General features: G+C 44.8%; 1 protein-coding gene and 1 pseudogene across 2 annotated transcripts; one reads left to right on the forward strand and one right to left on the reverse strand.

Moving 5' to 3' along the window:
- Positions 1–136: 136 nt before the first annotated feature.
- On the reverse strand, positions 137–6,527 carry ccnd3 (cyclin D3). 2 transcript variants are annotated; one of them, XM_021609873.3, is made up of 7 exons: positions 6,418–6,527; positions 6,195–6,298; positions 4,891–5,935; positions 4,073–4,288; positions 2,071–2,230; positions 1,137–1,279; positions 137–831 (listed from the first exon to the last, which is right to left on the reverse strand). In XM_021609873.3, exons 3-7 carry the CDS (start codon positions 5,128–5,130, stop codon positions 670–672), a joined length of 921 nt encoding a protein of 306 aa, XP_021465548.3. In that variant the 5' UTR covers positions 5,131–5,935; positions 6,195–6,298; positions 6,418–6,527; the 3' UTR covers positions 137–669. The 2 variants fall into 2 exon arrangements, with proteins under 2 accessions (XP_021465548.3, XP_090097433.1); XM_090241307.1 differs by lacking the exon at positions 1,137–1,279 and having other exon boundaries at positions 6,418–6,509.
- A 3,344-nt stretch (positions 6,528–9,871) lies between these two features.
- Positions 9,872–13,618, forward strand: LOC110528982 (mediator of RNA polymerase II transcription subunit 20-like; annotated as a pseudogene).
- The last annotated feature ends 2,724 nt before the right edge of the window (positions 13,619–16,342 follow it).

The following is a 16,342-nucleotide window of genomic DNA, read 5'->3' on the forward strand; positions in this document are numbered from 1 at the left end:
TAGGCTGATTATGGTAAAACGCTGATACCAGGAAACAATGCATGGCATTGCTTGTGCTTATCAAATTCTGCTGGCATTAGCCAAGATATAGAGGTGTATTGTAACCGTCCTGAGTGAGTGACTGTTCGCAGGATGCGAGAGATATCAGAAGGGGTATTTAATACAACTCCATGAAAAGCATCATTTTTTTAATAATAATTCATAATGTATTCACAGAACACCACTCAGCAAACTCACACAGTGCAAACATTGAAATGGAAATTCAGTAATACTTCTGGCAATATCACAAATAGCATGTTTCAGTTAAAAATATACCCCTCCGTGGTAACTTCAGAGAGCAGTGAGAAACTGTGTTCCCTGAAGCTAGCGACAGTAACTTAAGTTTTAAAACGTCCTTAAAATAACCTTAGCAGCAACAGCATAGCAACGACAAAGAACTCAAATACACTGAAATGTAATGTAAACAGAAAAAAACCTTGACATCAAAAAGATCTCCACAATTCATCATGTGTGAACACAGTAATGCTTATAAGACATGTCTTTTCTTACCACATACATTTGTTTTAGTGACTGCCAAAAATAGTCTTACGGGGTAGTTAAGACACCTGCCTCATTATGGTATAAATAAGCTCCAGTCATTGTTAAGTGATTGTCTGCTTGGTGTCATCTCTAGCCCAGTGGTGACAGGTGTACGTCCTGGATGTCAGTGGGGGTGTAGCTGACCTCTGGGCCAGGCGTCCCTGAACGGCAAGCCCCTGGTGTCTGGGGGCAGGGGGGCAGGCTGAGCTCCAGCACACCCTCCAACTGGTCAGAGCAGCAGCAGAGAGACTCCTGTTTGGGGACAGAGCAGTAAAGAAAGAGTTTAAGATTGGTGAAATGAAAATCTGAAACATCAAACTCCAGTCCTCACCAACCAAGGCCCAGAGAAAACAATGACATTTGTACTATTAGTTTAAAAACCAGTTTGCTTGCTTGCTTTAAATAAAGGAGGCCTTTTTTTCTGCACCTTGTAGAGTAGGAGGAGCCAGACAAACAAGGAGGAGTCAGACAAACAAGAAAAATACAGGCATTTGCTTGAAGAGGAAGCAGACAAGGTTAAAAGGAGCAGCAGGTTTCTAGTTAAATATTCGCCTCACCAGATCAATGGCCAAGATGTTAGCTAGCAACTGCATAAGTGAATCATTGGATAGAGCTCCTTCCAGGAGCTTCAGTCTGCGAATGGCAGCGCCCACACTGGCACAGGCAATAGTGGAAGGCAGGAACACAGAGAACTTAAACTCTAAAAGCAGGGAGATAAACAAGAGATCAGCGGAAATGTAATACCTATAGGTTTGACAAGTCTGTTATCCTAATCTGCTTAGATGACAGAGCAATTGTCAGACCCACTTTGTGGACAAGGAACGTAATACCAGATGTGCAACAGAAAACAATTTCTTAACAATTGTGAGTTAGTGGTTTGGAGCAGACATCATTGATCGCTGAGGCAGGATGCCATAGGAGTAGAGGAATGCTGCGATTATAGACCCGCCCTGACAGACAGACAATAGGAAGTGCTTAAAGACGAGACAATGAATCAATCTCAGGCAATCCTTTCACCCATACCTCATAGAATAAGTTTCAAAGTCCGGAATGGTCCAAATCCAGATACAATAAAACAGCCTATTCAAAATGACCATGACTGTATCCCAGTGACTGGTTGCCTCGGGCAACCTCGTGGGAGATTTGTGGGAAATCAGGCCGTTGAATGGACGGGCATGGGTCTTTCACACCGCACAATACAGGATTACACAAACTCACCCCCACCCCCAAATGAACCGCTGACACATCGTAATCAAAGTTATGGCTGCTGTGTGCCCTTTGTTTGCCTCACACAGAGCCACTTGATTTCTTGAAACACAAGCTATTATCATCATTAATCAAAGAAGTGCCACGCACATAGAATAACACGCACATAGAATAACAAAGTGATGTTTGTTTTTCTATGATACTTGACTTGTAGGCCTAAATGTTTCTGCATTGCTAGAAGCAACAGTCACACATCACCATGAGTTACCCAATGCCTGCCTCTACCTGTGGCTGCCAGTGCAATGTAGGAGTGGACATGCCTGCGCAAGGCATGGAGGTTGTGAGGGATTATGGGTATGCCATGAAGAATTTGCTCCAGGAAGTCAGAGGGTAACACAGAAGCCAGGTCCCACTCTAACCCTGCCACCACCACAAGTTCCCACTGCTGCAAAACAGACACACACACAATACATTAAATCCGCATAAGCTCCAACTGCTGCATAACATAAATACATACAGTGGGGCAAAAAATATTTAATCAGCCACCAAGTGTGCAAGTTTTCCCACTTAAAAAGATGAGAGAGGCCTGTAATTTATCATAAGTACACTTCAATTATGATGGACAAAATGTGAAAGAAAATCCAGAAAATCACATGTAGGATTTTTAATGAATTTATTTGCAAATTATGGTGGAAATAAGTATTTTGGTCACCTACAAACAAGCAAGATTTCTGGCTCTCACAGACCTGTAACTTCTCCTTTAAGAGGCTCCTCTGTCCTCCACTCGTTACCTGTATTAATGGCACCTGTTTGAACTTGTTATCAGCATAAAAGACACCTGTCCACAACCTCAAACAGTCACACTCCAAACTCCACTATGGCAAAGACCAAATAGCTGTCAAAGGACACCAGAAACAAAATTGTAGACCTGCACCAGGCTGGGAAGACTGAATCTGCAATAGGTAAGCAGCTTGGTTTGAAGAAATCAACTGTGAGAACAATTATTAGGAAATGGAAGACATACAAGACCACTGATAATCTCCCTCGATCTGGGGCTCCGCGCAAGATCTCACCCCGTGGGGTCAAAATGATCACAAGAACGGTGAGCAAAAATCCCAGAACCACACCTAGTGAATGACCTGCAGAGAGCTGGGACCAAAGTAACAAAGCCTACCATCATTAACACACTACGCTGGCAGGGTCTCAAATCCTGCAGTGCCAGACGTGTCCCCCTGCTTAAGCCTGTACATGTCCAGGCCCGTCTGAAGTTTGGATGATCCAGAAGAAGATTGGGAGAATGTCATATGGTCAGATGAAACCAAAATATAACTTTTTGGTAAAAACTCAACTCGTTGTGTTTGGAGGACAAAGAATACCTGAGTTGCATCCAAAGAACACCATACCTACTGTGAAGCATGGGGGTGGAAACATCATGCTTTGGGGCTGTTTTTCTGCAAAGGGACCAGGACGACTGATCCGTGTAAAGGAAGGAAAGAATGAATGGAGCTATACATCGTGAGATTTTGAGTGAAAACCTCCTTCCATCAGCAAGGGCATTGAAGATAAAACGTGGCTGGGTCTTTCAGCATGACAATGATCCCAAACACACCGCCCGGGCAACGAAGGAGTGGCTTCGTAAGAACAATTTCAAGGTCCTGGAGTGGCCTAGCCAGTCCCCAGATCTCAACCCCATAGAAAATCTTTGGAGGGAGTTGAAAGTCTGTGTTGCCCAGCAACAGCCCCAAAACATCACTGCTCTAGAGGAGATATTGCATGGAGGAATGGGCCAAAATACCAGCAACAGTGTGTGAAAACCTTGTGAAGACTTACAGAAAACATTTGACCTCTGTCATTTCCAACAAAGGGTATATAACAAAGTATTGAGATAAACTTTTGTTATTGACCAAATCCTTATTTTTCCACCATAATTTGCAAATAAATTCATAAAAAATCCTACAATGTGATTTTCTGGATTTTTTTCTTCTCATTTTGTCTGTCATAGTTGAAGTGTACCTCTGAAAATTACAGGCCTCATCTTTTTAAGTGGGAGAACTTGCACAATTGGTGGCTGACTAAATACTTTTTTGCCCCACTGTGTAGGCTATTACAATAACATAAAATAGGCTCCCACTGACAAAAGCAGAACAGAGAACTGAAAGTGCATTCAACCTGCTATTATGAAGGAATAACACACTTATTGATGAGTCAAAGCTCATTAAATTTATCAGCCATTTTATTATGCTTATGGCGAAAGCACATGGAACTTGTAAACAGATCTTGTGTTTACCAGGAGCTCTGACACTGTAATGGCATTGTCAGTGTAGATGCAGAGCTTGCTGGCACTCAGGGGTACTGTCTCACGCAGTTTTGAGGCCAGGAACATGCAAACAGCACCTAAAAGCTGCAGGTTGGACCTTTGAACAGGGAAGCAACTCATGTAACGGTCCAGATAGTGGATGGCCAAAGGAAACACCTCTTCCTCACACTTCTGCTCCTCGCAAACCTGTTGGAATAAAGAAGTTTGTTAAACAATGTTAAGTAAGGACTTTATTGGTTTCAGGGATAGATTTGTTTCTATACACATGCATGTTTTCTTGTACTCCTGTCCTCCATGTCTCTCTCGTTTGGCGATAGTATTTTACAGGGGAGCAACTTTGGTTTTAGAAGTGGGGGGGGACCTCGATATTTTGGATTTTTTTATCCAGTCGGATACACTCTCCAAACAGCCTATCAGACCACGCAGAATTGTCCACATGGTCCTAAAGCACACCGTTGCCTTGTTTTGTATCACATTGCAATGATAAAACTGGGGGGGACAAAAATGCAATTTCAGAATGTGGGGGCGACATGTCCCCGTTCCCAGTGAAAGTTGCGCCCCTGGTATTTTACCCAATCAGTCCAAGCGAGTCCCTCTTACTTTCGGGTGCAATGCAGGCTGATGAGTGCATTAGCTCCATAAGAAAGCAAACTGAGACAATTAACGTTAATATTGGATGACGATGGTCAATTAAAGAATTACATCCGATTTGACAGCAGAAACGTATCAAAATCAACACTAACCGTGACCTGAATGTCTTTCACTTTGGATATTTTGTCATACATTACCTGTAGCATCCATACTGCCAATATTCTCCGCATATATGGCTGAATGTCTGTCTGAATCGTGCCGAAGTATGATGGTGAGGCCCGACTGGTCTTTTCCAGTGACAGAAGGTTCTGCAATGCTCGACGGTCCCGTGTCAGGGTCGGGTCAGAGCTGGCCCGAAGAGCAGCGGAATTCATATATTCGGTGGTGCTTCCTGAGGCGGCTTGGAATCGTCCATCCTCGTGACACAACAACTCCATTAGAGGGTTGTTTAGACAACTTTAGTAGGGTCTCTCTCAGTTAGCTAGCTTAGCTAACAAACACAATACGTTAATTGGCGTTAGCGAAGTTTTCTACCTCTACCTCCGTATCAGCTATTATAGCTAGCTAACAGAGCAGAAATGTTCTGAATTTTCTGAAAATTCAGAATGTCATTTGTCGTCAAATAGCAGGTCGGGTTCCTTTCCTCTCATTCACATGACTTTAATTCGCTAATGTTATATATGTGAAATCTAACGTGTAGAAGCGAGATGCAGCTACGAGTTCTAGCTAGATGCGAAACGCTATGCCCCCTAGCACCATGGGAATTTCAAACGCAGCTCGAGCAGTCACACCTTGGAGTCATCTGGTAGGCCAGGCCAGGGTACCAGTCAGGGGGGGATTCTGGCCTTTTTTGTGGATGGTAGCAATACAACTTAAGACATTTTACTTTTTAAAAAGCCAAACAATTTATTTAAAAAAAAAACATGTCGAAATGTTTTTGGAAAGGCATGGCGGATTCCAGATCACGGGACCGAGTTCTGCAGCTCCCGACGGATCTCTGCAGAAATCTGGGGGGTGTCTGCAATTTGAGCAGCTCCAGCAGAGCATCCCAATGTTCCGAGGCCTGGTCGGCCTTGTAGTGCTGCGCCATGGTGAGCAGACTTTGGTGCCACTGCGGAAGAACAGGAAGTGGCCGACCAGGGCATCCAGAACACGGAAGGGCAGGGCGTATTTCTTGTCCAGTAAGAGTCGCAGGAAGATGATCCATTGTACTCAATCGCTGCCAGTTTGAGCATGGCAGCACTGCAAAAAAGAATAATAATAATTTGTTTCCTGCATTATTTCCAGAGGACAAGTGGTGGCAAACCCTGCAGTTCTACTACCTTCAATACTGTACCATACATTCACATTAATTACCATTTACATAATCAGCGATAGTCAAACTGCCACGCCAGGTTAAACACTAAGTCCCTAACCAGAACGGCAAGCCGAGCAATTACGTTAGGGCATCGTAGATCATACAAAATTGCACACATAACTCAGGTAAAAGTGTGTCTCTTACCCGGAATGCACTACAGGGATTGAGCACTTTGTGAATATGCTGCCAATGATGATAGCCTCTCTGAGAGTGCATGTTGGAAATTCACAGCTCGGGATCAGGATTGCCTGAGTGAGAAAGCGAGCCAATGTGTGAACACACATCCAGTGACACATGAAACATGCTGTTTAGAGTTAGTCGTTAGTTGAACATGTTAAATAGATCATAGATGATCATTGTTATTTACCTTGAGATAAACACTCAACCTAAGGTAAAAATGTTTTAGTTTATTGGTTAGCATCATAGCTTTTCTGACCACTCAAATCCTTGCTTTCTTTACTGAGGAACCAAAATAAATCTGGTCGAGTTTATGATCTGATTAAACAATACTGCCACCTAGTGGCAGTGACTGTAAAACGCACACAGAACTAAATCCAGTATACAGATAGAGAAGTCCACAAATGTTGAATGCCTGACAGCAAAATGTATATTATCTTAATTACTTTCATTCCACATTATTACATCCTGGAAACCTTACATCTGATTATCAACCACGTTTTCAGATGATCTACCTGACTATATCTCTCCCCTTTGATACAGGCTCTTGATTTGTCTCACCTTTGAACCATGCCCCTGGCTTGAAAAAAGCCTTCTTCAGGGCCATGTGCAAGTTTTTTAAATTTTATACTCTGCAATGTCCTCTCGTATCCTTGGCAGTAGCACCATGTTGTAGAACCGTTGGGCCATTCGCTCCTTCAAATTGGCTGATTTGCATGATGATGTATTGTTGTCTTTACCTTCTTGACATTGCGGCTGTTGTCTGTGCCAAATAATGTTTGGACCATGTTTTGTGCTGCTACCATGTTGTGGTGCTACCATGTTGTTGTCATGTGTTGCTGCCTTGCTATGTTGTAGTCTTAGGTCTCTCTTGATGTAGTGTTGTGTTGTCTCTCTTGTTGTGATGTGTATTTTGTCCTATATTTATACAGTGCCTTGCGAAAGTATTCGGCCCCCTTGAACTTTGCGACCTTTTGCCACATTTCAGGCTTCAAACGTAAAGATATAAAACTGTATTTTTTTGTGAAGAATCAACAACAAGTGGGACACAATCATGAAGTGGAACAACATTTATTGGATATTTCAAACTTTTTTAACAAATCAAAAAATGAAAAATTGGGTGTGCAAAATTATTCAGCCCCCTTAAGTTAATACTTTGTAGCGCCACCTTTTGCTGCGATTACAGCTGTAAGTTGCTTGGGGTATGTCTCTATCAGTTTTGCACATCGAGAGACTGACATTTTTTCCCATTCCTCCTTGCAGCTCGAGCTCAGTGAGGTTGGATGGAGAGCATTTGTGAACAGCAGTTTTCAGTTTTTTCCACAGATTCTCGATTGGATTCAGGTCTGGACTTTGACTTGGCCATTCTAACACCTGGATATGTTTATTTTTGAACCATTCCATTGTAGATTTTGCTTTATGTTTTGGATCATTGTCTTGTTGGAAGACAAATCTCCATCCCAGTCTCAGGTCTTTTGCAGACTCCATCAGGTTTTCTTCCAGAATGGTCCTGTATTTGGCTCCATCCATCTTCACATCAATTTTAACCATCTTCCCTGTCCCTGCTGAAGAAAAGCAGGCCCAAACCATGATGCTGCCACAACCATGTTTGACAGTGGGGATGGAGTGTTCAGGGTGATGGGCTGTGTTGCTTTTACGCCAAACATAACGTCTTGCATTGTTGCCAAAAAGTTCAATTTTGGTTTCATCTGACCAGAGCACCTTCTTCCACATGTTTGGTGTGTCTCCCAGGTGGCTTGTGGCAAACTTTAAACAACACTTTTTATGGATATCTTTAAGAAATGTCTTTCTTCTTGCCACTCTTCCATAAAGGCCAGATTTGTGCAATATACGACTGATTGTTGTCCTATGGACAGAGTCTCCCACCTCAGCTGTAGATCTCTGCAGTTCATCCAGAGTGATCATGGGCCTCTTGGCTGCATCAATGATCAGTCTTCTCCTTGTATGAGCTGAAAGTTTAGAGGGACGGCCAGGTCTTGGTAGATTTGCAGTGGTCTGATACTCCTTCCATTTCAATATCATCGCTGGCACAGTGCTCCTTGGTATGTATAAAACTTGGGAAATCTTTTTGTATCCAAATCCGGCTTTAAACTTCTTCACAACAGTATCTCGGACCTGCCTGGTGTGTTCCTTGTTCTTCATGATGCTCTCTGCGCTTTTAACAGACCTCTGAGACTATCACAGTGCAGGTGCATTTATACGGAGACTTGATTACACACAGGTGGATTGTATTTATCATCATTAGTCATTTAGGTCAACATTGGATCATTCAGAGATCCTCACTGAACTTCTGGAGAGAGTTTGCTGCACTGAAAGTAAAGAGGCTGAAAAATTTTGCACGCCCAATTTTTCAGTTTTTGATTTGTTAAAAAAGTTTGAAATATCCAATAAATGTCGTTCCACTTCATGATTGTGTCCCACTTGTTGTTGATTCTTCACAAAAAAATACAGTTTATATCTTTATGTTGGAAGCCTGAAATGTGGCAAGAGGTCGCAAAGTTCAAGGGGGGCGAATACTTTCGCAAGGCACTGTATATATAAAATATATTTAAAAAAAATCCAAGCCCTCGTCCCCGCAGGAGGCCTTTTGCCTTTTGGTAGACCATCATTGTAAATAAGAATTTGTTTTTAACAAATCAGATGGATCAACACCCTCCCTTTCTTTCTGTAGTCTCTCCAACACCTTTAGATCAACTACTGGAGGCAGGAGTAGCCATTGTTGATTTACAGGAATAGCTACTGTTGGACTAAACTCCCATCTCCCAGTCCCATCTCCTTCGCCTGGGTATTACCCACCCAAAGCTTGTGTTCTGTCTTCGCTCATGTTCCCAGCATGCCTGTAAAATCCCTTTCGCAGGATAAGACACCCCACGTTCCTGTAGGTTGACCCAATAATTAATTGCCAGCTGCTGTCTCCTAATCTGCAATGGCGTATCCCCCATCTCCACCTGTATTGCATCCAATTGGGGTGTCCGAAACGCCCCACTACATATTCAGAGTCCTTTCCAATGAGGTCCGGCCTGCCGAACCATACACTATACTGCCATAGTCTATTACAGATCAGATCAATGCAACATACATGGTCCTCACTGAGGAACAACCCCCACTCCTTCCCTGTCAGACAGCGCATCACATTTATCCCCTTCTTACACTTTCCCACCACTCTCTCAATGTGTTCTGCCCAGGTTAGTCTAGTGCCAAAATATACCCCAAGGAACCTGAAGGCCCCGACTCTCTTCAAGTTTCTCACATAGAAACTCAAGCATACCTCATCTCCCACCTTCTTCCTGGTAACGCACATTGAGTTCTCTACAGAACCTAAATCACCACATTAATACCCACTGCTCTACCTCATCAATTGCTTCCTGTACCTTCCTGACTATTATGGAACATCTCTTCCCCTCTTCCATAAGGCCCCATCATCTGCAAATAACGACCTCCAAATATCCGTCTGTACCTGAGAATAAACATCATTGATCATGATTGAGAACAACAGAGGACTAATCATGCTCCCCTGTTGGTGTACCGTTATCCACCAGGTAGCTGCCTGAAATGATGGGGAAGTCTCTATCCATTTGAACGTTCTTCCTTCTACCCCCATAATATCAAGCTTGATTAAATCAATGGGGGTGACTTGGTGAGATCTATTGTTAGTTTTGGTTGCTTTCTTATAAAACTCATGAAATATCAGTTGTTAGCTAGCTACAACTTCTCACACCTGGTCTCTTACATGGTCCAAGATCCCATGTGGATCAACCAGTGATTTATAAATGCAGGATTGCTGATGCTACTGAATATACTGGCCATTGAGAACACAGTTTCTAAACATACTGTACAGTCTTTGATGAGATCCTTTGAATCCACCTGTTGGCCATGTTGGCAGTCCTCCATAGGAAGTCATTGAATTCTACAGTATTTAAATTAAATGCTTCCAGGAAAAAATTACATGTATTTAAGTTTTTTTTTGTTATAGTGGGGACAGTAATATTAGCAATCTCTAAAAAATTATACTTAAAAAAAAAAAATTCTATATGTTTATGTTTAGCTCACATAATATAATGTAAAAGTAAATATGCATGCATAAATGTGTCTGTAATAGAATAAACGTGGTAAAAACAAATGTAACCTTAATAAATGCATTTCTATAGCTTCCTAAAATACTTTACAACGGTGGGGGAGTGCCAAAATGAAGGCACTGTGGCTTCAACACAAAGCCCCCAATTAGTCATCTAGTGTATATCTAAATCTTCAGGATCAACATGCAACAATGCACAATTAAATTACCTGTCACCTGGTTGATTTCTTCCAAGCATGCTCTCAACATTCATCACCATTCAGATCTGACATTGTTCAATATCTGATTTTTAATGCTGAACAATATCTTAATGTTATTAACATTTTTACTCTGTGTGCTGTATCCAATGCTTAGTGTGTGTCAGGTGCCTTTATCTGAGGGAAAGAGTGTGCAACAGACAATATCAATTCTGCACAAGAAGTTGGAGCAGTTAGGCGCTGTGAAGCAGGAAGATTTACTGTGGACTGTGAGACTTACCATGCCACAGGAAATGCCAGGGGTAACTAAAGTTGCACTGCAAATCTATGACATAAACTAAATTATCTGTCATGTAATTCATCAGACTACATCCTTCAACTACCCACAACAGCCACCTAATCTTTATTTTCTCCCTCTTTGTCTCTGTTTGTCACAGGCCAGCCCACCAAATTCCTGTATAGGATGCATAACTCAGAAACAACCCTGAGCTGCTTAGCCCTGTTTGAAGGGGGTCCCTGCCTGACATGCTCATGGCTAAGTTGAAGAGCCACTTCCAGAACGCCAAGAGGCACAAGGTAGAGAGCCGTGGCTCCCACCACCGCTATTATGATTTCCTGATAAAAGTTGGTGCGGTAATCAAATCAAATTTTAATCAGTGTCCAGGGGCATTTCAGTAGAGGTGAGTGATCTGTACAGCGAATGAATACAAAGGAGGGTATAGGGGATGTTCGATCTGTCTCACTTTTTCTAAACTGATGTCCATTATCGAATCTCTGTGTGTTTGTTTTGGTAGTGTACTGTCACGACTTCCGCCGAAGTTGGCTCCCCTGCCTGTTCGGGAGGTGCTCGGCGGTCGTCGTCACCGGCCTACTAGAAGTTGGCTCCCCTGCCTGTTCGGGAGGTGCTCGGCGGTCGTCGTCACCGTCCTACTAGAAGTTGGCTCCCCTGCCTGTTCGGGAGGTGCTCGGCGGTCGTCGTCACCGGCCTACTAGAAGTTGGCTCCCCTGCCTGTTCGGGAGGTGCTCGGCGGTCGTCGTCACCGTCCTACTAGAAGTTGGCTCCCCTGCCTGTTCGGGAGGTGCTCGGCGGTCGTCGTCACCGGCCTACTAGAAGTTGGCTCCCCTGCCTGTTCGGGAGGTGCTCGGCGGTCGTCGTCACCGGCCTACTAGAAGTTGGCTCCCCTGCCTGTTCGGGAGGTGCTCGGCGGTCGTCGTCACCGTCCTACTAGAAGTTGGCTCCCCTGCCTGTTCGGGAGGTGCTCGGCGGTCGTCGTCACCGTCCTACTAGAAGTTGGCTCCCCTGCCTGTTCGGGAGGTGCTCGGCGGTCGTCGTCACCGTCCTACTAGAAGTTGGCTCCCCTGCCTGTTCGGGAGGTGCTCGGCGGTCGTCGTCACCGTCCTACTAGAAGTTGGCTCCCCTGCTTGTTCGGGAGGTGCTCGGCGGTCGTCGTCACCGTCCTACTAGAAGTTGGCTCCCCTGCCTGTTCGGGAGCTGCTCGGCGGTCGTCGTCACCGTCCTACTAGAAGTTGGCTCCCCTGCCTATTCGGGAGGTGCTCGGCGGTCGTCGTCACCGGCCTACTAGAAGTTGGCTCCCCTGCCTGTTCGGGAGGTGCTCGGCGGTCGTCGTCACCAGCCTACTAGAAGTTGGCTCCCCTGCCTGTTCGGGAGGTGCTCGGCGGTCGTCGTCACCGGCCTACTAGAAGTTGGCTCCCCTGCCTGTTCGGGAGGTGCTCGGCGGTCGTCGTCACCGTCCTACTAGAAGTTGGCTCCCCTGCCTGTTCGGGAGGTGCTCGGCGGTCGTCGTCACCGTCCTACTAGAAGTTGGCTCCCCTGCCTGTTCGGGCGGTGCTCGACGGTCGTCGTCACCGTCCTACTAGAAGTTGGCTCCCCTGCCTGTTCGGGCGGTGTTCGGCGGTCGTCGTCACCGTCCTACTAGAAGTTGGCTCCCCTGCCTGTTCGGGAGGTGCTCGGCGGTCGTCGTCACCGTCCTACTAGAAGTTGGCTCCCCTGCCTGTTCGGGAGGTGCTCGGCGGTCGTCGTCACCGTCCTACTAGAAGTTGGCTCCCCTGCCTGTTCGGGCGGTGTTCGGCGGTCGTCGTCACCGTCCTACTAGAAGTTGGCTCCCCTGCCTGTTCGGGAGGTGCTCGGCGGTCGTCGTCACCGTCCTACTAGAAGTTGGCTCCCCTGCCTGTTCGGGAGGTGCTCGGCGGTCGTCGTCACCGTCCTACTAGAAGTTGGCTCCCCTGCCTGTTCGGGCAGTGTTCGGCGGTCGTCGTCACCGTCCTACTAGAAGTTGACTCCCCTGCCTGTTCGGGAGGTGCTCGGCGGTCGTCGTCACCGGCCTACTAGAAGTTGGCTCCCCTGCCTGTTCGGGCGGTGCTCGGCGGTCGTCGTCACCGTCCTACTAGAAGTTGGCTCCCCTGCCTGTTCGGGAGGTGCTCGGCGGTCGTCGTCACCGTCCTACTAGAAGTTGGCTCCCCTGCCTGTTCGGACGGTGCTCGGCGGTCGTCGTCACCGTCCTACTAGAAGTTGGCTCCCCTGCCTGTTTCGGTCTGTTTGTTTTGTCTTATTAGTTTCACCTGTGTCCTGTTGTATGTGCTTAATGAGCTTCCTTATTTGAAGTATGTGTACCCGTCCTTGTTTTGTGCGGGATTGTATTTGTGTTACGTGTGTGCGTTAGGTAGAGGTGTTTATATTTCTGGACTTGGCACCCTGTGTTTTGGGTAGTCACATTTACTGTCCGCGCCCTGTATTTTGGGCTTGTTTATTTTTGTGCCATATTAAAGAGCATCTTTTCCCAGTGGAACTCTCTGCGCCTGATTCCTTCCTCACCCACCTAGTCCCGCGTGATATGTACTGCAACTGTATGGTCCCTGGGGACTGCTGGAACCTGATGAAAGAGTTCATGCAAAGCTTCCTGGGCCCCAGCATCGTGGAGCTGCCTTCTGTGTTTGCCACCATGCTTGAGGGCCTCTACGCGCCAGCGTACTGTGTTAACACCATGACCCAGTACCTGAAGATGTTCAGCAAAGTGTGCAAACAGCAGGTGCTCCCAGGGACCACACTCTGTCACATGCTTCATAGTCATCAGGTGTAGAGTAACTATGAAATAATTACTTAAGGGTCCTTTTCCAACAATGCAGAGCTAAAGATAAGATTAAAATAAAAAATATAACATAAATAGTGACACAGTGAATAACAAATAAAAATAACGAATAAAAATAACATGGCTATACCCTGAGTGTACAAAACATTATTGCTACCTCAATTACCTTGTACCCCTGCACATCGACTCGGTACTGGTACTCCCTATATATAAGGAGTACTAGTACTGAGTCCATGTGGAGGGGTACAGAGTAATTGAGGTAGCTATGTACAGTACCGTACATATCGGTAGGGGTACTAGCAGCAGCATATCTCACTGGTCATCCCCAAAGCCAACACCTCCTTTGGCCGCCTTTCCTTCCAGTTCCTTCCAGTGCTGCCAGTGACTGGAACGAATTGCGAAAATCGCTGAAGCTGGAGACTTATATTTCCCTCACTTCCCTCACTAACTTTAAACATCAGCTAACTGAGCAGCTAACCGATTGCTGCAGCTGTACATAGCCCATCTGTAAATAGCACACCCAATCTACCTACTTCATCCCCATATTGTTTTTATTTACTTTTCTGCTCTTTTGTACACCAGTATCACTACTTGCACATCATCATCTGCTCATCTATCACTCCAGTGGTAATCTGCTAAATTGTAATTACTTCGCTAATATGGCCTATTTATTGCCTTACCTCCTCATGCCATTTACACACACTGTTCTATTGTGTTATTGACTGTACGCTTGTTAATTCCATGTGCAACTCTGTGTTGTTGTTTGTGTCACACTGCTTTGCTTTATCTTGGACAGGTCGCAGTTGTAAATGAGAACTTGTTCTCAACTAGCCTACCTTGTTAAATAAAGGTGAAATAAAAATAAATAAAAAATATGTGGTGAGTATGAAAGTGTGTGAGTGTGGTGTCAGTATGTACATGTTATGTGTGGGGTGGTAGGTAACCTAGTGGTTAAGAGCGTTGGATCAGTAACCGAAAGGTCTCTGGTTTGAATCCCTGAGCCGACTAGGTACACAATCTGTCAAAGTGGCCTTGAGCAAGGCACTTCACCCTAATTGTTTCTGTCTACTAAAGTGTGGGTAGAGTCTAGTGTGTGCATAGTCAGAGTTAGAGCAAAAAAGGGCCAGTCCAGGTAGCCATTTGATTTGCTATTTAGCAGTCTTGTTTAGAAGTCTTATGGCTTGGGGTAGAAGCTCTTCAGGGCCCTGTTGGTCTCAGACTTAGTGCATTGGTACCACTTTCCCTGCAGTAGAAGAGAGAACAGTCTGTGGCTGGAGTCTTTGACAATTTTTTGGGCCTTCCTCTGACACCGCCTGGTATAGAGGTCCAGGGTGGCAGGGAGCTTGACCCAAGTGATGTATGGGGCTGTAAGCACTACCCTCTGTAGCTCTTTGCGGTTGAATGCCAAGCAGTTGTCATGCCAAGCGGTGATGCAGCCATTCACCACCTGGGGGCGGCCTGTCGGGAAATCCAGGATCCAGTTGCGAGGGAGGTGTTCAGTCCCAGGGGCCTTAGCTTAGTGACTTTAAAAAACTTTTGCAAAGAGTAAATACAAAACTCTGTTCATAACATATTCTAGTTTTGGGAACAGAAAACTGTATTGAGATCAAATGTTTAATCGATGAGAAAATGTGAAGAATGTCGACCAAAATGAATCTCGTTCATCTTCTCCCACTGCCGGCAGTGGGCTCCCTCTTACTAACATAATTGGTAGTGAGTGGAAACGCCAACCCGGTGCTTCACTTTTATACATGCAGTGAAATATCAGTCTGTTGTTCTATCTGTGTTAGTGATGCGCTTTGAGGGCACTATGGTGTTGAACGCTGAGCTGTAGTCAATGAACAGCATTCTCACCCAAGTGTTCCATTTGTCCAAGTGGGGAAGGGCAGTGTGGAGTGCAATAGATTGCATCATCTGTGGATTTGTTGGAGTGGGTCGGGGTGATGGTGTTGATGTGAGCCATGACCAGCTTTTCAAAGCATTAATGGCTAAAGCTGTTTGTGCTACAAGCGGTAGTCATGTACAGGAAATTCTTTATGGCAGCAGGAAATGTATGTACTGAGCATTAGTACAGCAACTCAAACTGTTCAAAGGCTTTCACAACCACTGCAAGGAATATCTCATGCTAAAAATTAGATTAGATCAAAACCGTATTGAAGTCTGACCTCTTGACAGAATAATTCTGTCCCAAATGTCTTGTGGATTGTCTTTATGAGTAATCGGTTTGAAGAACCTACTAACGTTGTATCTGGAGTGTATTCATTAGATACTAACGTTGTATCTGGGGTGTATTCATTAGACGAATTCCGTTGCAAAACATTTGGTCTGTTGTAAAACGTTTTGCAGCGGAAACCGTTTACTCTAGGAACCCAAAGGGAACAAACAGAACGAAACTGGGAGGGCCCTACATAGATTTGACTAATACAAACTATCGTTTTCGTTTGGAGTGAACGGTTTCTGTTGCGAAACTTTTGCAACAGAATCGGCGTAATGAATGCACCCCTGGGCTTTATGGTTCTACTTATAGTTGGTCATTTTTATAAAAATGTCTGACAAAACACTAAATAAACATTTTTGTAAATGTCAAATTGATTATGTTCCTCATTAACCATATACATATTTTGTGTATATTGTCGCTGGTCTTTTTCACCAACTACAGTCAGTCATGAATGGTTTATTGGTGACTATTTAAGCTGTTATGAATGGGAAAAGCAT

The sequence above is a fragment of the Oncorhynchus mykiss genome, chromosome 7, assembly GCF_057628025.1.
Source record: "Oncorhynchus mykiss isolate SJ-2025 chromosome 7, ASM5762802v1, whole genome shotgun sequence".
NCBI classification, from domain to species: domain Eukaryota; kingdom Metazoa; phylum Chordata; class Actinopteri; order Salmoniformes; family Salmonidae; genus Oncorhynchus; species Oncorhynchus mykiss.